At 38.1% G+C, this 23,771-nt stretch overlaps 2 protein-coding genes across 3 annotated transcripts; both read left to right on the forward strand.

Annotated features, from left to right (window-relative positions):
* The first annotated feature begins 712 nt into the window (after positions 1–712).
* On the forward strand, positions 713–4,756 carry LOC112797571 (uncharacterized). Its single transcript, XM_025840582.3, has 8 exons — positions 713–1,006; positions 1,470–1,493; positions 1,902–2,007; positions 2,119–2,187; positions 2,900–3,393; positions 3,711–3,972; positions 4,194–4,402; positions 4,495–4,756. Exons 1-8 carry the CDS (start codon positions 1,002–1,004, stop codon positions 4,559–4,561), a joined length of 1,236 nt encoding a protein of 411 aa, XP_025696367.1. The 5' UTR covers positions 713–1,001; the 3' UTR covers positions 4,562–4,756.
* Positions 4,757–5,045: 289 nt separating this feature from the next.
* Positions 5,046–10,307, forward strand: LOC112797570 (riboflavin biosynthesis protein PYRR, chloroplastic). 2 transcript variants are annotated; one of them, XM_025840581.3, is made up of 10 exons: positions 5,046–5,446; positions 5,854–6,312; positions 6,671–6,805; positions 7,013–7,112; positions 7,269–7,394; positions 7,471–7,784; positions 8,457–8,576; positions 8,807–9,052; positions 9,136–9,261; positions 9,850–10,307. In XM_025840581.3, exons 2-10 carry the CDS (start codon positions 5,950–5,952, stop codon positions 10,111–10,113), a joined length of 1,794 nt encoding a protein of 597 aa, XP_025696366.1. In that variant the 5' UTR covers positions 5,046–5,446; positions 5,854–5,949; the 3' UTR covers positions 10,114–10,307. The 2 variants fall into 2 exon arrangements, with proteins under 2 accessions (XP_025696366.1, XP_072090021.1); XM_072233920.1 differs by having other exon boundaries at positions 5,446–6,312.
* The last annotated feature ends 13,464 nt before the right edge of the window (positions 10,308–23,771 follow it).

Here is a 23,771-nt window from a genome sequence, read left to right on the forward strand (position 1 = left end):
TTTTAGGCCTTGACAAAAAGCTGTCTATGGACTTAATTAAAAATTTTGTAAAATTATAGACACTGACACAATAATTAAACCTAAAAATTAAAATGGCACAGTTTTGATATTAGTTTGATAAATTTTTATTTTTTAAAATAGCTCATAAAAACTAATTCCGATATTTTAAAAGTTATAAATACAAATATATAATTTTTTTTATTTATCAAATAAAAAGTAAAAAATTTATACTTTTAAAAAATACAAACACATATTTAAAATATTTTACCAACCTAAACCTAATCAAACGAATGAGCTATTTACTTGAATTTTGGTTAACCCAACATTTCCTTTGTTTCTTTTAGTTACATCGGTAACTTGCTTAGAAGTTAGAACTATTCATGTTCTTATCAATCCATATAATAAGCAGTAATAAAATTTTAAATTAATCAAGTAATTAATTTATTAGTGTTTAAATAAATGTTAGAATTTTAATTTTATATTATATATGTATTAATTTATTGACTATAAATTCTTAATAAAGTTCATATTTATAACAAATTAATTTTTAATTTATTGAAAATATTATAAAAAATAAAAAACATAATTAAAAATTTTTTAAAATTTATAATTTAAAATAAAATATTATTTTAAAAATTAGTTAATATTAACTAAAAAATTAAATTCATAAAATGAATACTATTTATTAAAAAAGACCTCATTTGTAATTTTTAACCATTGCAATTTTCAAACCCCAATCCTCACATGCTAAACCGACAATTAAGAGTAGTAAAGTAACAACTAATTAATTAATAATTAATCACCGAATTAACAATAAACAACGAATTAAAATTAACAATAAACAAAGAATACAACATAAATATTGGTGGCCGGTGCTGATCAAAGTTACGTTCTTTATTCTCTTTTCTTCTTCTTCTCTGTTTCTCTCTCTAACTTTCTCTCTCTAAAAAAGTAACGAGTCGCAGACTCACCGATCTTCCGATTCCTCTTCGTCTTGGTTTATGAGGTACTCTTCTTCCTTTTACTTCCACCTCTGCGATTTTGCTTCTGTCCTTATCATTTCACTGATCCAAGCTTTGCGATGCGATCTCGTTCTAGCTACCATCAAATATTTTTTTTCCGTTATTACCTTTATTGGATCGAAAATCTTTCATCTTTTCTTATCTCGTGATCTTTCTTAGATCCAGAGGATTTAGATTTTAGAATCTTGTGAAAATTTCTTCTTTCTTTGAGAAAGAAGAAAACCTAGCACTTGCTTTTTTTGGTGATAAATCTGGCACCAGCTGATCCGGCATCAATTTGGTGGTTCTGTTGATTTTAATTATTGAGCTAATCATATCATGTTGTGTTTTGTTCGAATAAAAATTGTTCTTTTTTGTTTCTAGTCATGGAAAGTATGTATAATGATTAGTGGTTGAAAATTATATACTGTTTAACCCCTTACTAATCGTGATTTGTGTTTCTTGCAGCTCGAAGGAGAGACCCACTCTTGGGTAAGTATTGTAATCTTCTTCTCCCCCTCTTTATGTTTATGTATGGTGGTATTGTAGATCAAGGGAGCAGTTGTTTTTTATTATTAAAAAAAAAAGTGATTCTTTTTTAATTAAAGAATCTTTCTTTCAGAAAACAGAATTTTAACTTTGAACATGGTACCTTCTACTCCTAACATCTAAACTTGTCCTAAACGAACTATGTTTTGTCACAGTTTAGGGTTACATAGTCTCAATACAGAATGGGCAATAGAATATTCATATCAATCTAGAGCTTGATCACTTAAGTCATGTTACTCTCAAATATTTCTGGCTATGTACCTGTATAACATGGTCATGTTATGAGCTGATATTATGATGGTACTTCCTATATATATTTGGGTTCTTATTCATTGTTGATCTCATTTACAGTGGCACGCGGATTAAGACCCGCAAACGGAATATTGCAGCGCCGCTGGACCCTGCAGCATTCGCGGATGCAGTGGTCCAGATTTATTTGGATAATGCTGGTGATCTGGTAATATTACTGTTGCATTTTATATAATGTTTTTTGATTGACCATTTTCATTTCGCACTCTCACTCATTGTGATAATTTCAATATTCTGATTTGGTGATTTATTTTTATAGGAACTTGTTGCTAAGAACATTGAATCTTCAGACCTTAACTTCTCAAGATACGGTGACACCTTTTTTGAGGCAAGTCAAATCCAGCTGAGAAATTTTGTCGTTGAGTTTTTTTAAATTTTTTTAATAATTTGTCTCCGTTCTATGGGTTTTAGGACTTGGTACTCTTTAATTCTGGATTCGATTGGAGAGAGAGAGGGGGGGGGGGTTACTTAGTCACATTATAAGTCATTGTCCTATGGTATCATGCTTTAATATCTGTAACTATTATGGTGGGCATGCTTAGATGGTTGACCTCATTTTCTAATTTGCGTGCATGCTTGTGCAAAAAATTTCTTTATACTCTCTGCTCGTGGGTTTTCTTTCTTTATAGTGATCGGCAGTCGATGAGGACACCAGTGGATGGGTTTGAGATGCAGGTTATTTTGATATCATCATATGTATCCATATCTAGACAGAGGTCACAAAACAGCATAAGAGAGATCCTAGTTACCTTACGTTTCATTCGTATTGTTCAGTGTTTCACCATGAAGGGGCCATTTGTTTTCTTCATTGCAAAGCATATTTGATACATAGGATAAACAACAAATCATAGTTTCATTGTTTGGATGACGTGGGAGGACATTTGAGTCTGATATTTTATTTCGTACTTATTCCATCTAGAGCAACATCAATCAGGCCATCTATCAATGTCTTGTGATCCTTTAGCATAGTTGGTTACTTGATTTATGTATGACTTAAGATGTCCATGGATCGCTTACACCTCAAATTTTCGTTACTGTAGGTTGTTTTCACTGGGGGTCGTACACAACCTGGAACTACCAAGCCTGATGAGGGGGAGCGCCATCCATACTCTATAATAGAGTGTGAGCCAAAGCGTGAAGTCATCTTACCATCTGTAATCTACATACAAAAGATTTTGAGGCGAAGGCCATTCCTCATTAAGAACCTCGAAAATGTTATGCAAAAGTTCCTCCAGTCCTTGGAGCTTTTCGAGGAAAATGAGAGGAAAAAGCTGGCAATCTTCACAGCACTTGCATTCTCCCAGAAGCTCTCTGGTCTTCCGCCAGAGACCGTGTTCCAACCACTTCTTAAGGATAACCTTGTGGCCAAAGGGCTAGTTCTGTCATTCATAACCGACTTCTTTAAGGAGTATCTGATTGACAACAGCCTTGATGATCTTATTTCAATTTTGAAAAGAGGAAAAGTAGAGGATAACCTCTTGGAGTTTTTCCCTCCTACAAAAAGATCCAACGAGTCTTTCTCTGAGCATTTCAGGTAATTCTTGTTATCAATGAGTAGGATGTATCAATACTGAGACTGTTTGGTATTGTAGCATGATGGACTTTATTTTTACAAGACATTGCACTTCCAAGTTTTTTTTTGTTTTTGTTTATTCCAATAGCCGGATGATTGTTTTTTCAGCTTATTGATTGTCTAATGTGGCCTTTTACATATCCTTGTCTTGCAAATTTTCTTTGAAGGTGGCTATTTACTTAGACTCATAGGCTATGGTGTTTGGCATGCCTTATTTTATTTTACTTTTACTTTTTGCTGGAACTTACATTACATGTCTGTTCAATGTCACCTTGTAGCAAGGAAGGACTAGTGGCATTGGTTGAGTACAATGAGAAGAAAATATTTGAGGTGAAACTTAAGGAAATGAAGTCTGCTTTGACAACTCAGATAACGGAGGAGGTTGATATATCTGAAGTAATTGAGAATGTGAAGGTGCGGGTCCGAGATGCTAAATTGCCAGATATTGAAGTTGTCCGGGTATTGTGGGATGTTTTGATGGATGCTGTCCAGTGGTCAGGGAAAAATCAGCAACAGAATGCAAATTCAGCCCTACGCCAGGTATCTCTCCAACCTGCTTCATCTATACCTATTTGCGTGTTGCTTAGAATCTGGCATGTGTTTCATACGGCATTAAAGTTTATTTATTATAATAGGTAGTCCAGTTTATATTGATTGGATTTTCCATTTAATAGCTTATCAAGAAAAACCATTTGATGAATTGGTTTCTAACGCGTTATTGTAATGAAAACTGGTGATAAAATTTGTGTCTTATGATGAAGGTAAAAACCTGGGCAGAACTGTTGAACACATTCTGCACCACTGGGAAGCTGGAGCTAGAACTGATGTACAAGGTACAGATGCAATGCTACGAAGATGCAAAACTGATGAAGCTGTTCCCGGAGATTATTAGATCGCTCTACGAGCAGGATGTGCTGGCTGAAGACACCATCCTTCATTGGTTCCGCAAAGGAACAAACACGAAGGGCAGGTAATGCAAGCCGGAAAACATGACACCATATAGTGTTTCCTTTCCCCCTCTATTTTGGTTTTGACTCAATTACATATTTGGAACTGGTACAGGCAAACCTTTGTGAAAGCATTGGAACCCTTTGTGAATTGGCTGGAGGAGGCAGAAGAGGAGGAATAAGTGTGATAGCATTTACATTACACCAAGCCCTGTGGATGGCTCTTGTACCTTGTTATTGTTATGAGATATTATTGGCTCCTTAGTTTGATCTGCTTGGAATGGCACTTATGATCCTATATTTCACTTTGTATTTGACTCTAATACTCTATTGTGAGTGAGTGTTAAATAATGGGATGGATTCCTTGTGACCCGCTATGCTTTCTATCTTCCTTTTTTTTCTTTGTTTTGGTTTATTGCTATTTAAAAAGAAGTCCTATCAAATTTTTATGCTGAGTTTTTGAGAATTATGTTTGTCGGACAAATTGATCTTTTTCTTATTTTGAAAAATGACTAATTTGTCCAAGTATTTTTAAAATCTAATTGTTGTTATAATAAAAATTGATTGAAAGTGACAGGGATAGGAGTCGATCTATTCCTCAAATTATACTGTTAGTAAATTTATTGTTAGAATAATATATATGCACCAATGGTGGGAAAATGTTTTACCTTAATACATCGTGAATCAACAACAAATGAGGACACATTAGAGTGCTAGATCATATTAAAATCATTACCAGCTCAGAGATTGTGAGTTGTGACTTGTGAAGTTGAACTGAAAATTAAGAAAGATCGAGAATCAATTTTGTCACGGACTATTACTGATAAAAAAAATTATATTAAATAAGAAAAATATATTTAAATAATCTATCCAAATTCAAAATAATACGAACTTATTTTTCTCTAAAACGAAAAACAAACCAAAGTATCATTTTTAATAAATTAGTGTATGTAGTCAGTCGCCAGCCTCCTCTTTCTTCTGGCATGTTCAACGCCACACGTGACCTGCACGTGCATCTCGTGCGAGATTGGCCTCATCACTGTTTGAGAATTGAGAATCACCCATTGGTACGGTAACATTTTTCTCATTTCTTTGTTGTATCTAAACATACTTAGGAAGATATTTTGAATATTCTAAACTACTTAGAATCGTAGATTGAATAATGGATTTCTGCTATCTGTATTCGCGTTATTGTTTGCTTGCACACAAGTTGTATGATGAAATGCCTCATAGCTGATATGGTCACTCCAATGATATGAACTGAGTAGTGAATACTGAGAAGGATTTATCAAGAGTAATGGGACAATGCAATTCTGAGATATAAACTTTTTTTTATTGCTACTGCTACTTGCAAGTTATTGAAATTTAGAGTTAGAGTGATAGAATGCTAAATTCAGATAGTGGAAGAAGAACACGGTGAAGAACGCACCCAAAAGGGGGGTTGGTTCTAACACAATTCTCTCACTGATTGCAGTTAGGATCCACTATACATGTTACAGAGATACAAAACTCAAACTGAAACACAGAGTGAAGCAAGCTACAAAGACAAGTAAGCTCGTGACTGTTGATTATGGCATTGTGTCTGAATCTCAGCCCGGCCTCCATTATCTGCAAATGTATGGCAAAGGCATCATCCCACAGCACCTCAAACAATGGACCTCATGCCTTCGACGCTGCATTTGTCCGACGTGCAGCCGTTCTTGCTGACAAGTCTGCTGGCTTAACCTCTCCCCATCCAAACTTTGGCTGTGTCATCACCACCCCGACTGGCGCAGTTGCTAGTGAGGCCTACCTATATGCTCAGGGCACCACTCCTGCCGAGGCACAAGCTGTGGCGGCTGCAGGGGAGCTTTGCCGCGGGGCCACTGCATACCTCAACATGGAACCTGGTGATTGCCATGGCGATCATGCAGCTGTTTCTGCTCTTGTTCAGGTTTGACTTTGTTTTCTTTTTGTTTCTCTAAATTTCTAGTCCACGAAGAAATAAATCTTTGGGTACATTGATCCTTGGAAAAACCTCAGCATAGTTTCTGAAAATTTAGAAAGGTCCCGTTAGTCTGTAAATATGACATTTTAAACCTTCAAATACTGTTAAATTTTTTCTCTGTATCAGGACTCACATGCCCAATATTGTAAAAAAAATTTTCACGGATAAATTTGGTGACTTAGTCCTTACCAAAATTTATATCTCGTTTGTCGCTGTGGTGTACAATGCTATTTGTTGTCTCTGGTTTGTGCTTTTTGTTGATATTTGATATTTTATAAACGACCATGCCTGTGAAACCAACCAGGGAGGGGTCAAAAGGGTTGTCATTGGAATGAGGAATCCGTTGCAGCATCTCAGGGGCAATGCTGTGCGTGCACTGAGGAGCCAAGGTTTGCAGGTTGATCTCCTTGGAGAGGACCTCACAAGCAAAGTTATGGAGGTGTGTGCAATTCACCTGTCACCATCATCATTACCTTCTTTGTATGTTAAATCTTTTTAGTTTCTGTTTGAATTTGAGGAAGAGTGAAAATCTGCATTATTGTTTTATTGAAATGAAATATTGGTTTTCTAGTGGAGATTTACAGGGTTGATTGATTTACTTTTTCTTCACATATTTGCATTGGCATGCTCTTTGTTTTATTTGCAGGATGCCCAAAAAGCTTGTATTCTTGTCAATGCTCCTTTAATTTGTAGAGCTGCTTCACGCGTTCCCTTTTCTGTTCTAAAATATGCTATGACCCTTGACGGTGAGCACTTTATTCATTTTTCCTAATTAGTTTTTTTAATTTTGTTCTCAGTTTGTACAACTTAACTAAGGGCCACCAATTCTGGCAGAATATAGAACTTCATGGTTACACACTACACTGTCTTTTGAACTGCTTATGTTTCTTTTGCTGCAACAGGGAAAATTGCCGCCAGCAGTGGCCATGCCTCGTGGATAAGCAGTAAGCAATCTAGAAATCTGGTTTTTGAGCTACGGGGTAGAAGTGATGCTGTTATTGTGGGTGGAAACACAGTACGGAAGGACAGTGAGTATTACCTTTTCCCCCCTACGAAACTAGGGATGTGAATTTTTGTGCCTTATATCTTTCAAAATGCAATCAGATCCAAGACTGACTGCCAGACATGGAGGTGGGCATATGCCTATTCGTATAGTAATGTCCCAGACCCTCAATCTTCCAGAGGAAGCAAACCTATGGGACATGTCTGAGGTTTCTACTATAGTGGTAACACAGAGAGGTGCAAGGAGGAGTTTACAAAAGCTGCTTGCATCTAAAGGAGTTGAAGTTGTTGAATTCGACATATTAAATCCACGAGATGTTATGGAGTATTTTCATGATCGAGGGTATCTTTCAATATTTTGGGAATGTGGAGGAACATTAGCTGCAGCTGCTATTTCATCTGGTGTAATTCACAAGGTACTTGTTCTTCTCAGTTTTCCTTTTTGTTTCCCCCTTTGTGTGGGTGAAAATTGAATTAAGTACCATTTATTATTATATTGCCGTAAGCAAGATGCTTTTATATTCTTGTAACCATCTTAATGCTTAGTAGTAGATTATAGACTGATTAAAAGCAACAGCCCTGTTATGGATAAACTTATGGATAATCACGACGCCCCTAGCCTTGTTAACCGAATCCTTTTCGATGTTTTGAACATCCACCAAAATATGCCTCAATGATGCTCTATCTTTAGGCTACTTGAAACAGGTAGGTGGAAAAACCAAATGGAAGTTTTGCATGAGCCTAACATGATAATGAATTTCTTGTCTTTATTTTGATTAGCACAAGTAATTAAGTTCTATGGGAAATAAAATTTAAGACAAGAATAAAAAGAATCTTCCTTTCATCTGTGACAATCCCTCTATAATCCTGGCCTAGTTGTTTTCATTTGTATTCTACATGTGGCTGTTTTATTTAGGGGCGGGGTTCCATTTTCATTGGTGAAGTCACTAACACTACAAAACGCTTCATTTGTATGGGCAACTGTACTTCTTGGTGTTGAATTCAACTTGAGTTATTTTGGCTTAGTTGAATTTATCATTTTTTGAAGTTTTAATATGTTGGGATTATGATCACATTATTTCCTGCAGGTCTATGCATTTGTTGCTCCTAAAATCATTGGTGGAAAGAATGCACCAACTCCTGTGGGTGAACTTGGGATGGTTGAGATGTCTCAGGCTTTGAATCTAATTGACGTTTGCTATGAGCAGGTTAGTAGGATCGGTTCACTTTTCCCTTAGAAGTATTTTGCTTCTTTTCTTCTTTTAAAAAGTAATAAAGTATCATCTGATCTAAGTGTTTAACATTGAATCCATCAAATGTTTCTACCATTGGATAATTAAAGTGAAGCAATTTCACAAAAAAAAAATGGCCTTGCTCTTGATATATAATGCCTTTGCCATTCTTTAATGAGGTCATGTTATTTGAAACTGTAATCCAGGTTGGGCCTGACATGCTTATCAGTGGATTTCTTCAGCCCTTACCAGACATATTGCCTACTATTCCGTCACTCGATGAAACTTATGCTGTTGATCCTACTGTCTCACCATACGAGTCAAGCATCATATTTTTCTATAAAACATGGGATCCGTATGGTGCATTGTCAAATTTCTCTCCCCATCCCATTCAAATGCCTGATGAAAATGGTGATAATGTGACTTGGTTGAGTGTGGAGCATTACTACCAGGTACTTGCATTTTTGTGTAGCCTCTATTCTATCTTTGCGGTTTTGAGTCACTTACTCACTTACAGATATAATTTGATGATTAGGCTCACAAGTTTATTGGTATGGATGATACTCTTGCAAGAGATAGCATTGAAAAGATTAAATCTGCAAAAAGTCCAGAAGAAGCTGCAAAAATAGGAAGGTCAATGCAAAGGAAGCGACCTGATCTGGTATCATCCTAAGCGATTCTCAGACTCTTCTGAAACACTCTCTTAATACATAGTTTTTTCATTTGCTGGCTCAGAGACAATTTGGCAACTGTTATTTTCCCTTGTGGCTTATATTCTTTACTAGCCATATATGATTCTATGAATGTAGTAACATACTGAAGATTGGATTTACAATGATAAATCAGTTTTTGTACAGTATGTAGCCATTACAATTTTTCCAACTCTAATATAGTAATTTCCTAGGTTTGTTGCTTTGATTATTCCAGAAAGATGTTTTTTTTACTAGGTTTATACATTTGCTTCTGCCATGACTTTGGTTGTATTTCAATTCATAATCCTTCTTTTGCAGTGATTTTTTTTAGTTATCAAAAGCATATAAGAAAGAAGCAAAAACTATTGGAGGTTTCTTATTATATGCAAATTGTAGTTGTTGTTGTTACTATAGTATATGCTGGTTTATGAATTCAAAAATGTGGCAAGTTATTTTATAACATACATCAGATTCAGCCACCCCTGTTATTATGTCTAAGCATGTGTTCCTTCTCCTATTTTTGTAAGAGGATTGAAAATTACGTTTTGGGTATGCAGGTAAGGCCTGATTGGGACAACATAAAGATTGATGTCATGTACAGGGCACTGAAATGCAAATTCTCGACATACCCACATTTGAATACCATGCTTCTTTCAACCACCGGTTCTGTTCTTGTCGAGGCTTCGCCACATGATTTGTTTTGGGGTGGAGGTCGAGATGGAGAAGGCTTAAACTATCTTGGTCGCTTATTGATGAAGCTAAGATCAGAGTTTCTTGGCGAGTCGTCATCATCGTGCGAGTCCCCTAGTATAGCCGTATAGCTATGTACAGAGCCGCGGGAAATATTATACCGGTAAGAAATTTGGATATTATGCATGAGATTTTAGGTTCATATCTTATTATTTCTGTTGTACAAAAACAAAAGAGGGAGAGAGAATAATTATGTTGTAAAAAAAAGAAAAAGAAACACTACATCTCCATCTTATTAATCTATTAATCAAACCTTTTGCTTTGATTTCTTTCTCTGATATTTCCCATTTTCATAATATTATCACTTTATTTTTGGAGTTATGCATAACTTTATTTGATGGTTTGTGATGTTAATAACTTAAATATGGTTGTGAATAATCTGCTTTGAGAAGAAATAATGAATTCATGTTTAATCAAAGAAAAATGCTACTTCAGGATATAGCTGATGATGTCAAAAGAGTTGCGGTTAGAACATGATGTCTATGAGTGTTATTGAAACCTTTCAAACTCAACTTATGAACATAAATTGGAAGTTCGTACTAAACAAGTAAGAGGCTAATCATAAAGTTTTCTCTCAACAGAAATGAGACAGAATGATTACCTCATATGACCATTATTTAGAATTTGTTGAACATGAATAATATCACTTTAATCAGCTTCATTTATTTATGAATGAAGTTCTTTTAATATTTAAGTTTTTATTCAATTCTGAAATCTTAAACCATACTTAAAAAAATAAACATCACTAAGTCTCAAACTAATATTAGGATGGATATTTTTTTCTTATTCAATTATTAAGATAAAATTAGAAGGGTTGAAAATGAATTGAAGAAAAATATATAACCCTTTATCTCCAATCTATCAGATTTGCTTCTTATATTGTTGTTAAAAAATCTCTATATAAATTAAAAATCAGTCACTAAATAAGTTATTATATATTTGTTTGTGTATATTCATATATGTTGATTTATATATTTTTCTAATTAAATATTCAATCACTAAAATAATTAAATATGCCAAAGTAAAATAATCAAATTTGTTTATAAAAATATATTAAAAAATTATAAAATATTAAATATATATTTCTATAAATGGTGCTGATTGGTGACTTTTTTTTCCTTTGAACGTGACAGGATTGTTTTTTCTTTTATAATAATATGTTATGTTGCTACATGGTAGGAAAATAATGAGACGATCTGATCCAAAATAAGATAGAGTCCTAACATCCAAGGCAATGGAATGTGTCTGTGATTGATGTTGACTTTTAACACAGTTAGGGTTCTTTGCATTAAGTATCTGGCTCCTCAATAATAACAAACACTTCCCCAATTGTATGGAATCAAAGAAATATCAAGCAAGTGGCAACTTCCGAGTTTGATAACAAAGCCTGAAAAAGAAGCAAGCTATGTTAAGTAATAAAGTTAGAAAATGCTATTAAAATGTTTTTTCCCCCCTTCAATTATTAATCTTCCAATGAGAACACGGGACTACTGTGAGACAAGAACCCTTTTACCTGATTCCTTTCTTCATTTTATACAAATGAGGTAGAAACAAAAATTGCTTTTGGTTTTTATGCTTAGCATCACATTTTACATGCATGCATAGATCTTTCTTTAGGTTACCTACAAGAAGTTGATCAAATAATAGATGCTTCTTTTAAATTTTGATTTTTGAGTCGAACCACAGATATTAAATAAAGGAAAAAAATTTAAAAAATGGTAATTACAGTTCTTCTATTTTTTAATCAGAATTTTTATCTTTAATTAGGTTTAAATAGGTATGACAAATAGTTTCAAAAATTTATACTTAAATCTTTATATTTGATAAAAAAAATTATAATTAGATCCATACAAATTGTTATTTTTCAAAATAATATAATAATCTTAAAATATTTGCTTTTAGAATATTTCATAATTTACCATACATCAAACAGAAAAAAATGAATATTCCAAAAAGAAATTCTATTTTTAACAGAAAACAGTTAGAAAGAACACAATTAAAACTTTGGTAAAATTATAAAAAATCTATATAGTATAATTAAGTCTAATAATAATAATAATAGAAAAAAGAAAAACAACTAAGATAGAGGAGAAATTAAATTGCGCAATCATGGTTATCATCAGATTCGTCATTTAAAACGTTCACAATTTACTACACTAAAATAAGATATTGTTTTGAGTGGAAGCTTTTGAAATTAGTTGTTTTACTTTATTGAATCATGATTGTTGTATGTATGGTTAACTTTGAAATCAGTTGTTTATTATAATCCTAGGCAAAATTGATTGAATCGTATAAAACTAGGTCTTTCACTATTATTAGTCGTTTTCTTATTTAAATAAAATAAATTAATTATTTACTCAATTAAATAGATTTATAGAAATTTACTTTTTTTAGACATTCATGTTTATATCCTGATTCAATATTATGGTCTAGGTCCAAGTAAGTTAAAAAAGGCCAAATCCAAAAGGTGGCCTTTACCGTCTATCCGACCTCCTCAAAGAGGTCAGATTCGACATGAGCTGGCAGATAACGCTTATTCAAATAAGTAACTGACCGTAAATCTCTCACCCACTTTTAGAAGAAATATCTCAACAACCCTAAGATAAAGAGGTGGTTATCCACCTTCAGAAGTGGAACTACACCAACGGTGATTATTGGATCATCACCTATAAATACATTGACACATTCAGGTAAACCTAAGTTCCAATATATTCAAAACCTGCTTAACCCCTTGCTGACTTAGGCATTGGAGTGTCTTTGCAGGTATCACCCCCTATCCCTCAAACACACATGTACAACTCGGACGATGGCTCCCAGACGTGAACAAGTCGGAGACCACCTTCCACCACAGTTTGGGCCCTCTGCTCTAGCCCAATCCACCTTTTTTCAGGTTACCCACATAACACTGGCGCCGTTGTTGGAGAACCTGGAAAATTGACGTACAATGGCAGACGACAATCCCGAAGACAAACACACCGCACCGGAATCTGAGCAAGAACACCAAGACGCGGTCAACAGTGACAGGGCAATAATACCTCTCCAAGGAACAGGAGGACAGCATGGTGAAGGTCCCTCGAACACTCAGAGTTCAAAAAGGATCCCCTCCGAGATTCATCAACCGGATAAAGAGGGACAACCTCATTCTGCCGATTTCATGGGGCTGTTACACGGCCACCAAGGACGGTTGGAACAACTAGAACAAGAGTTGAAACGACAGTGTGAGGTGGAGAGACACCTCAAAAGGGAAGCCGAGCAACGAAAAGAGTTTGAAGAAAAGCTCTTAAAACTGGAATCCACCGTCCGTGATAGGAGTTCTCGTGCTGACCGAGATGACACCCCATTAAGGGGAGAAGATCCATTTAGCGAAGATATTATGAGGGCTAAAGTACCCAGAAACTTTAAAAGCTCTGACAAGGATCTATACGACGGGACTACTAACCTTAAGCACCACCTAAGCAACTTCAAAAGTCGGATGTATTTAGCCGATGCTTGTGATGCTACTCACTGTAAAGCCTTCCCAACGACTTTGACAAAGGCGGCAATGAAGTGGTTCGATGGCCTTCACCCCAGGTTGGTCACCAGCTTCGACGACCTCTCACGTAAGTTCCTTATGCGGTTTTCAATCTAGAAGGACAAAGCCAAGCACGTACCTAGCCTACTGGGAGTGAAACAAGAGATCGAAGAACCCCTGAGAGACTACATGGAAAGGTTCAACAAGGCGTGCCTAGAAATTCAGGACTTGCCTACTGAGGCAGTAATAATGGGTCTCGTTAATGGACTTCGAGAAGGACCTTTCTCACAGTCCATCTCTAAGAGACACTTGACTTCTTTGAGTGATGTACAAGAAAGAGCTGAAAAGTACATCAACATGGAGGAAAACGCCAGACTACAGGAACCAAGTTGGAGATCTGGGCACTCTCACCCATCTAAGGAGAAGGAGAGGGAGCCTAAGAAAAAAAAAAGTCGGGTCTGAAAGGCTTAGGAGATATCATTCTTATACTCCTCTACAAGTTTCTCTAATCGACCTTTACAAAAAAATTTGCCAAACCGAAAAGCTACCTCCCCCTCGATCCATCAAGAAAGGTGGGAAGTCGTAGCGAATACTGTGAGTACCATAAGCTGTATGGTCATTCCACCAATGATTGTTACAACCTAAAAAATGTGATAGAAAACCTTGTCAGGGAAGGTCGGTTGGACAGATATTCTCGAATGGACACGATGTTTGATCAGACGCGACGATCGAAGAAATTTAAAATCACGTCGATTTTAAAACTAAAATCACGTCGATTTTAAAACTAAAATCACGTCGATTTTTCGACTAGAATATACCCGAGTTCAATTAATACTCCAATCCAACTCATAGCTAAGAGATCAGACTCGAGTAAGGCCATTGTTCATACCCTGATCCAACACTATGGTCCAGGCCCAAGTAAGTCAAAAAAGGCCCAATCCAAAGGGTGGCCTTTACCGTCTACCCGACCTCCTCAAAGAGGTCGGATTCGACATTTGCTGGCAGATGACGCTTATTCAAATATGTAACACCCCACCATACAGAGTCTTATGCTTAAGTCATAATTCAGAGATGGCAAGGTATTACGACCTCTAAAATAAATATTTAGTACGTATAGTAATATGAATGATTGATTATAACTAGGAGCCTTTTTAGAAAAAGGGGGTAAACAAAAATCGCAACTCAAAAGCGCAACACTCCGAACGATAACGTAACGAACATGGATAAACCAGCGCGAGATTATATATATACAAAGGAGTGTCAAAAATAGGAATATCAAGACTCAAAATCCGGCTGCGAAGATAACCAGTCCGAGCATAGCAATATATACATATGATAAAATAAGGAAAACCCCAAAGGAAACCCAAAGGGACACAAATACAGAAACCTATTCTCCAAAATCTCCCATAAGAGGAGTCATCTCAGTTTGTATTATTTAATGGAGATAAAAGTATCTACGCAAAATATATAAACCAAATCATAGTCCCGAGAATAAAGGATCTTCGCAAATCTAGAAGTCTCCAGCATGCCTCAGCGGGAAACCTCACGTCCTGCATCTGAAAACCACAAAATCCGCATGGGTGAGAACCAGAGGTCCCCAGCATGGTAACAGCTTCCACATATATAATACATAATAATAGAGGAAAGCCGAAGGCAATCCTAGAACATCCTCCAGATAATATCAAAGCTTATAAACAGCTAAACCATATGTGGCGACTGACTAAAGATTCTTCAGTCTAACTAATACTTTCCTTTCCAATTCCTTCACACCTCCCAACCACCAGCAGGAGTATAATGTAGCAAACACAGTTATATAAAATAAGGAATATACAAATAGGAACAAATAAGGCATTTAGACAATTAGCAAGTAATATACAGTCAAATAGGCAATCTCAAACAATTCATATAGTATGCAAATGATGAATGCCTGTCCCTAGTGGCTGATGATATTATCTGTCGGTTATAGAGCCAACCCGACAAGTCCTGGTAGCTAACCAATGGACTGTCACTCTATCTCGCATCCCCAACTCGAGTTATACTCATCATAAACTTGATCATAATCATGATCTATATCCATCACCTTCACTGGTGAATATTTACGGGGGCGAGCTCATTCGGGGCTTTCACAGTGCCCGGCCACACTTACGACATAGGGTCAGAAGAGCTTCGAGTCTCAACCTGGAGCACGTGGTGGCTAGCCACTGCTTCCTTCCAGGGAAACTCTCATCTCCAACAGTGGAAGTGTAACATTCACAATTCATTCAACAGCATATATGCATTTATACTTGGCCATAATCATGGCTCCGCCGTAACACGGCAATAATCTAGCCATCCGGCTCACGGTTAAATCCATAACCAGCCACCCGGCTCACGGTTAAATCCATAACCAGCCGTTTCATTAACAATTACGGCCCTTCGGCCCATGGCATAACAAGCACTTCCACCACCATCCTTCGCATCTCACATAATCATGCTTGATCCTCATTGATCATTCATTTTTCTCTTGCTTCTCTCGCAATTTACCACATCCCCTAGCTTCTTTTCCCATTGCTAGGCATATCATAATGATTTAAGATATAAACGGTGAGACCGGAGGCTTAGAAGTATGAGATTTGGCTTTTAAAACTCAAAAATCAACTTTGGGATGAAAACAGGGCCACGCATACGCGCACTCCACGCGCATGCGTAGATGGCCACAAAACTCATCGACGCGTATGCGTCATTCACGCTAACGCGTGGATTGAAAATTAGCCAATCGACGCGCACGCGTCAACCACGTGTACGCGTGGGTGCTCTCGTGCCCCAGGCACAAAACTCGCACAGTTCTGGCACAACTCTCTGGAAAATGGCTGGACATTGGGTGCAGCACATTCGGTGCGCTCGTGCACATCATGTGCACGCGTGGATGGCGCTTTCTGGAACAACGGCGCGTACGCGCCAAGTGCGCCTACGCGCGAGGGGTCATTTTGCTAAAAATTTTCTAAGTTAAAAGCTGCAGAATTCACAGATTCAACCCCCAATCTTCCAACGGACATAACTTTCTCATTTTAAATCATTTTCACCCGTTCTTTGAACGGCATAGACATCCCGGATCCAATTTCATTTCTAAACAGATTTGGCACAAAATAGAGATTCGTAGTCCAAGTTATGTCCCACCAAAGTATGCCCAAAAACCATGTTTTTCATAAAAACCACAGTGTCATTTTCAAAACAAGCCATTTTCAACTCTTTTCAAAACCAATCAAAACATGCCAATTTCATCCATTTTCTTTGAAATCAATCAAAATATATCAAATTCAACATCAAGCCTCCTCAACTCACACATTGACACATTACCACAAATTACAAAATCACTATCCCATCATTTTAACCCACTTCACCTAAGTGGCTCAAACTCAAATACATTGACATATCATATACTCTTCCTCATGCCAATTTTCAACAACACCAATTCCAATAAATCATCATTTTACACAATCAATATCATACTCACCATCAACATGGTTCCACCCACAATTCAACCATAATCAATCATCAAGTATATATCACAACATGCATATTTCTCATACATCATACCATTAAGGCATCAATAATCATCATCACATATATGACCACATCATATATATCAACCATTCAACAACATCAACAATTCAATGCCTATCTTAGGACCTCTAGCCTAAGTATTTCCTACCACATTACATATTAGATACGGGAAACTGAGACCATACCTTAGCCGATTTCCCAAGCTCAACCGGAGCACTTCCAAACCACTTTTTCTCAAGCTCTCAAGGCCTCAACACCTCTAAGAACAGATTTTTCACCACCAAAGCCCTTTCAAGCTTTTCAATATCACCAATCAAGCTCCAATATTCATACATACACAACCTAAGCTACAATCATCACACCCATACACAACATCTCAATACCCAAACATCATAGAACAACAAATTACACTAGGATTGAGAATCATACCACACCTAAGGTCCAAGGAGATAAGATTAACCTTCTTCTTCAAGAGAGTTGGGTCCTATAACATCAAAGAGCCCAAAATCTCAACATTTTTGCTCATGAAACTCGAAATCAAAGCTGGAAATTCGAAGAGCAAAATGTGGCTTACTTCAAGATTAATTGTCTGGGTTTTGTAGAGCTCTCCGCGGTGAACGCGTGGCCACAAACGGTGCGGCAATCGGAGCTCTAGATTAAAAGTTATGGTGGTTTGAAGATCAACCAAGGGAGAGAACTTGAGAAAGTGTTCTTCCCTCTTGTGCCTCCAATTTCAGCGTGTAAGAGTGTTATGTGAGGAGAGAGAGTGCTGAAAACTAGGGTTTTGGTTTAGTTTAGTTGGGCCAAGGGCCCACTTTGGGTCCGGTTGGCCCGGTTTGGCCCGTTCGGTCCAATCTTGGTCCGAATTCCACAAAATTGGTACCAAAATTCTCGTCTCAATCTCCTCTATCATATTTAGCCATAAAAATCACATTTTGGGATTTCTAGAATAAATTTTCATTTATAGGTTAATTAGCCGTTAATTAACCGGGTTTTACATTCTACACACCTAATTGGGAATTTTGCCAACAAAATTCAAATGTAATTACCTGAGAATAAATGCGAATAATCCGTTCGTATCTCCAACTCAAGTTCCCAAGTGTGTTCCTCAATACCGCCTTGACTCCATGCCACTTTGACTAATGAAACCTTTTTTCCACGCAACCACTTGATACTAGTATCATCAATTCTAACCGGAGCCACTGGAAGCGTCAAATCTTCTCTTAACTGAACCGATTCAAGTTCCAACACATGGCTAGCATCAGGAGTGTACTTTCGAAGCTGCGACACGTGAAACACATCGTTCAGGTTCGAAAGATGAGGTGGTAGAGCCATCCGATATGCCACCGGTCCAACCTTCTCCAGGATTTGAAATGGACCAATGTATCGAGGATTCAACTTCTTTGTTTTAATCGCCTTATCTACTCCCGTGGTCGGAGTAACCTTAAGAAAAACATAGTCTCATTCCTCAAATTCTAAGGGCTTTCGCCTCTGATCGGCGTAACTCTTTTGACGACTCTGCGCCGTAAGCATCCTATCACGGATTTTCTTGACTTGTTCAGTGGTCTCAGCTATCATTTCCAGCCCCAACAAGCTTTTCTCTCCAGCTTCATACCAATATAGCGGAGATTGACATTTCCTCCCATACAAGGCCTCATACGGAGCCATTCCGATGCTCGCATGATAACTATTATTGTATGCAAACTCCACTAATGGCATATATCGATCCCAACTCGCTGGTTGGTCCAAAACACAAGCTCTCAACATATCCTCTAGTGTTTGGATTGTCCTCTTGGATTGACCATCTGTTTGAGGATGGTAAGCCTTGCTCAAGCTTAATCGGGTTCCAAAAGCTTTCTGAAATGCACCCCAAAACCTTGAAGTGAAACGAGGATCTCTATCAGAGATTATAGTAGCAGGTACACCATGAAGTCTCACAATCTCCTTTATGTATAACCGTGCTAGCTCCTCAAGGGTGTAAGTCATACGAATGGGTAAAAAGTGAGCTGACTTCGTCAGTCGGTCCACAATCACCCAAATATCATCAAAACCAGCCCTAGTCCTTGGCAATCCTGACACAAAGTCTATTGCAATACTTTCCCACTTCCATTGTGGAATCTCTAAGGGTTGTAACATCCCGGAAGGTCTTTGATGTTCAATCTTTACCTTTTGACAAGTTAAGCACTTTGAAACATATTCTGCCACATCATTCTTCATACCCGGCCACCAAAACATCGCCTTTAAATCATGGTACATCTTAGTACTTCCCGAGTGAATGGAGAATCCGCTTTTGTGTGCCTCCTTTAAAATATCTTGCCTCAAAGTGCCAACATCCGGCACAATGATCCTACCCTTGAATCTCCATAACCCATCTTTTTCTTCCGACACTCTCCACTGTTTTCCTTGCTCAATAGCCGGTAACACCTTCCATAACGCTTCATCATTTTGATGAGCCTTTAGGAGTTCGGACTTAAAGTCACTTGAGATTTCTAATCGGCTCAAACACAAGGTTCCGGATACTTCTCGAGTACCAATTTTCAGACTTTCGAATCCCTTGAGCAACTTCTCCTCTTGAAGCATCATCCAAGCTGCATATAATGACTTCTGACTTAACGCATCCGCCACTATGTTCGCCTTTCCCAGATGGTAATTCAACTCGAAGTCGTAGTCCTTCAACAATTCCATCCACCTTCTCTGTCTCATATTAAGCTCTTTCTGATCAAAGAGGTACTTCAAGCTCTTATGATCAGAGAAAACTTGAAACTTAACCCCATAGAGGTAATGCCTCCACACCTTTAGCGCAAACACGACCGCAGCAAGCTCCAAATCGTGCGTAGGGTAATTAACTTCATGCAGTCTCAACTGCCGTGAGGCATACGCCACCACATTATGATGCTACATCAGCACGCATCCTAAACCCTTTAATGAGGCATCACAGTACACCTCAAATGGCTCGTTCGGCTCAGGTAACACTAACATAGGTGCAGTGGTCAACTTTTTCTTCAATGTCTGAAAGCTCTCCTCGCATTCAGGAGTCCAAACAAACGGAGTGTCTTTGCGGGTTAACTTTGTCATTGGCAAAGCTATCTGTGAAAAGCCCTTGATAAACCTTCGGTAATAGCTAGCTAAACCTAGAAAACTCCTTATCTCCGTTACGGTGGTTGGTTGCTTCCAATCCATCACAGCCTCCACCTTAGTTGGATCTACAGCTATTCCCGTCTTACTCACCACGTGACCCAAAAACTTCACCTCACTCTTCAAAAACTCACACTTAGATAGTTTTACATAAAGTTTCTTCTCCTTTAGAATCTGCAACACGGTCCTCAAGTGTTCCGCATGCTCTTCCTCAGTCTTGGAATAGATCAGTATGTCATCAATGAAGACAACAACGAATTTATCCAGAAACGGACGGAAAACTCTATTTATGTGATCCATGAATACCGCAGGAGCGTTCGTCAATCCAAAAGACATTACAGTGTACTCGTAATGACCATATCGAGTCCTGAAAGCGGTCTTAGGGATATCCTCACCCCTCACCCTTATCTGGTGATAGTCGGATCGCAAATCGATCTTGGAGAAAACTCCAGCTCCTTGTAACTGATCCATGAGATCATCAATTCTCAGCAATGAGTACTTATTCTTTATTGTAACCTTGTTCAGCTGCCTGTAATCCACACAGAGCCGCATACTCCCATCTTTCTTCTTTACCAGTAGCACTGGCGCACCCCACAGAGAGACACTTGGTCGTATAAAATTCTTACCCAACAAATCCTCTAACTGAGACTTTAGCTCATCCATCTCTAACGGTGACATCCTATAAGGAGCACTTGAGATTGGTCCCGCCCCGGGCACCAACTCAATAGCAAACTCAACCTCTCGGTTAGGTGGAAATTCATCAATATCATCGTGAAACACTTCCAGAAACTCACACACAACCAGAATCTGCTCCAACCTTTGATCATCACTCGAAACGCCCGCGGTTAACAACAGGATACCCTGACATTCGATTCCAGAACAGTTCACCATCATCGAATTCAAGTAATAATTATTCACCACGACCGGCCCTTCTGTATCTTCCGGCATAAAGTACACCGACTTTGTAGAACAATCAAGCAGGACATGGTTCTTAGATAACCAGTCCAATCCCGGGATAAGATCAAGACTGATCATCGGTAAGCAGACTAAATTATGAATAAAATCACGCTGCTTGAATCTAAAGGGAACTTTCGGGCATCCTAGCCTCGTTACCATAGCCTCATGGGTAGCATTATACACTTTTAGGCCATAACCTAAGGTTACGATCTTCAATCCTAACTCATGGGCTTTCTCAAATGCAATGAATGAATGCGATGCTCCCGAATCAAATAAAGCATTTAAAGTTTGACCAGCCATTTCACAGTTACCTCGAATAAGTACCTCAGATCCCTCAGCACCTATAGCTAAAGTGGTGAACACCCGACCAGTCTGTTGTGCTTTCCCAGCACGTTATTTCTGCTTCTCCGGATAACTTGCGGCTTTATGCCCCGCTTTTCCACAATTGTAGCACAAACCCCATCCGGCCTTGCATGGTGCTCCCGGATGGTGACTCCCACATCTAGTACAAGCTTGATCATTCTGAGGCTGCTTCCCAAACTTCTTCCCTTGGGAGTTGTTGTTGTTGGGCCTCCTGAAAGAGCTTTCCCTCTTGAAAGGCGGACCTCTAGGCGCAAAGCTCTTCCCTCAGTTCTGTGGGAATGATCTTTTGTGACTCCCATTCTCAGTGGTTGCCCTTTTTACACACTCTTCAGCAATCTTACACTTGTTTACCAACTCGGAGAAAATCATAATCTCCATTGGTCCCACTGAACTGAAGATATCGCTTCGGAGTCCTCCTTCATACTTAACACACTTTCATTCCTCATATTCCACCAGAGTCCCTTGGCACATACGAAAGAACCTGAACAGCTCTTCAAACTTGTCAGTATGTTCAGATACGGACATAGTACCTTGCTTCAGCTGTAACAATTTAAGCTCCTTGGCCGTCCTAGCAGAAGTCGGAAAGTACTTCTTATAAAACTCCTCTTGGAAGACATTCCAGGTGATATAGTCATCACCCTACTGCAAAAGACGTCGGATACCTTGCCACCAATGCGACGCTTCACCGGTGAGCATATAGGTAGCAAACTCGATACGCTGTCCTTCAGGCACCACTTGTGCTTGCAGTGCTCGCTCTATAGCCTGAAACCATGTATCAGCCTCAGTCGGGCTAGTAGTTCCCTTGAACTTAGGCGGATTAACCTTCAAAAAGTTTGCCAGTGTCATCGGGCCCTGAACTCCACCTCCATCATTACCATGGTTGTTCATCTGTTGACCAATAGCCTCAGCAGTGGCTTGCATAGCAGCAGCCATGTTCTCCAACGCAGTCATAAAATTCACCGGGTAATTAGGGTTATTCTCCGATGCATGAGCATTAGTACGACCTCTCACACTACCTCTACCGCGTCCACGAGGTGCCATCTCGTTCCTATACACACCAAACAATCGATATTAAGTTGATCAATCTCAATACCGGAAGTTTAGTGCTTCAAAGTCCCAAATGCATGCTCATGAACGTTTATGCCAATTATATCAAGCAAATATACTACTAGCACATAACACACATATAGAGAATGCACAGAAGCATAGTCAATCCGTCCCTCAGGCTCTACAGGAACGAACTGCTCTGATACCAAAATGTAACACCCCACCATACAGAGTCTTATGCTTAAGTCATAATTCAGAGATGGCAAGGTATTACGACCTCTAAAATAAAAATTTAGTAAGTATAGTAATATGAATGATTGATTATAACTAAGAGCCTTTTTAGAAAAAGGGGGTAAACAAAAATCGCAACTCGAAAGTGCAACACTCCGAACGATAACGTAACAAACAAGGATAAACCAGCGCAAGATTATATATATACAAAGGAGTGTCAAAAACAGGAATATCAAGACTCAAAATCCAGCTGCGAAGATAATCGGTCCGAGCATAGCAATATATACATATGATAAAATAAGGAAAACCCCAAAGGAAACCCAAAGGGACACAAATACAGAAACCTATTCTCCAAAATCTCCCATAAGAGGAGTCATCTCAGTTTGTATTATTTAATGGAGATAAAAGTATCCACGCAAAACATATAAACCAAATCATAGTCCCGAGAACAAAGGATCTTCGCAAATCTAGAAGTCTACAGCATGCCTCAGCGGGAAACCTCACGTCCTGCATCTGAAAACCACAAAATTCGCATGGGTGAGAACCAGAGGTCCCCAGCATGGTAACAGCTTCCACATATATAATACATAATAATAGAGGAAAGCCGAAGGCAATCCTAGAACTTCCTCCAGATAATATCAAAGCTTATAAACAGCTAAACCATATGTGGCGACTGACTAAAGATTCTTCAGTCTAACTAATATTTCCCTTTCCAATTTCTTCACACCTCCCAACCACCAACAGGAGTATAATGTAGCAAACACAGTTATATCAAACAAGGAATATACAAATAGGAACAAATAAGGTATTTAGATAATTAGCAAGTAATATACAGTCAAATAGGCAATCTCAAACAATTCATATAGTATGCAAATGATGAATGCCTGTCCCTAGTGACTGATGATATCATCTGTCGGTTATAGAGCCAACCCAACAAGTCCT

This window comes from Arachis hypogaea, chromosome 4 (genome assembly GCF_003086295.3).
Source record: "Arachis hypogaea cultivar Tifrunner chromosome 4, arahy.Tifrunner.gnm2.J5K5, whole genome shotgun sequence".
NCBI classification, from domain to species: Eukaryota; Viridiplantae; Streptophyta; class Magnoliopsida; order Fabales; family Fabaceae; genus Arachis; species Arachis hypogaea.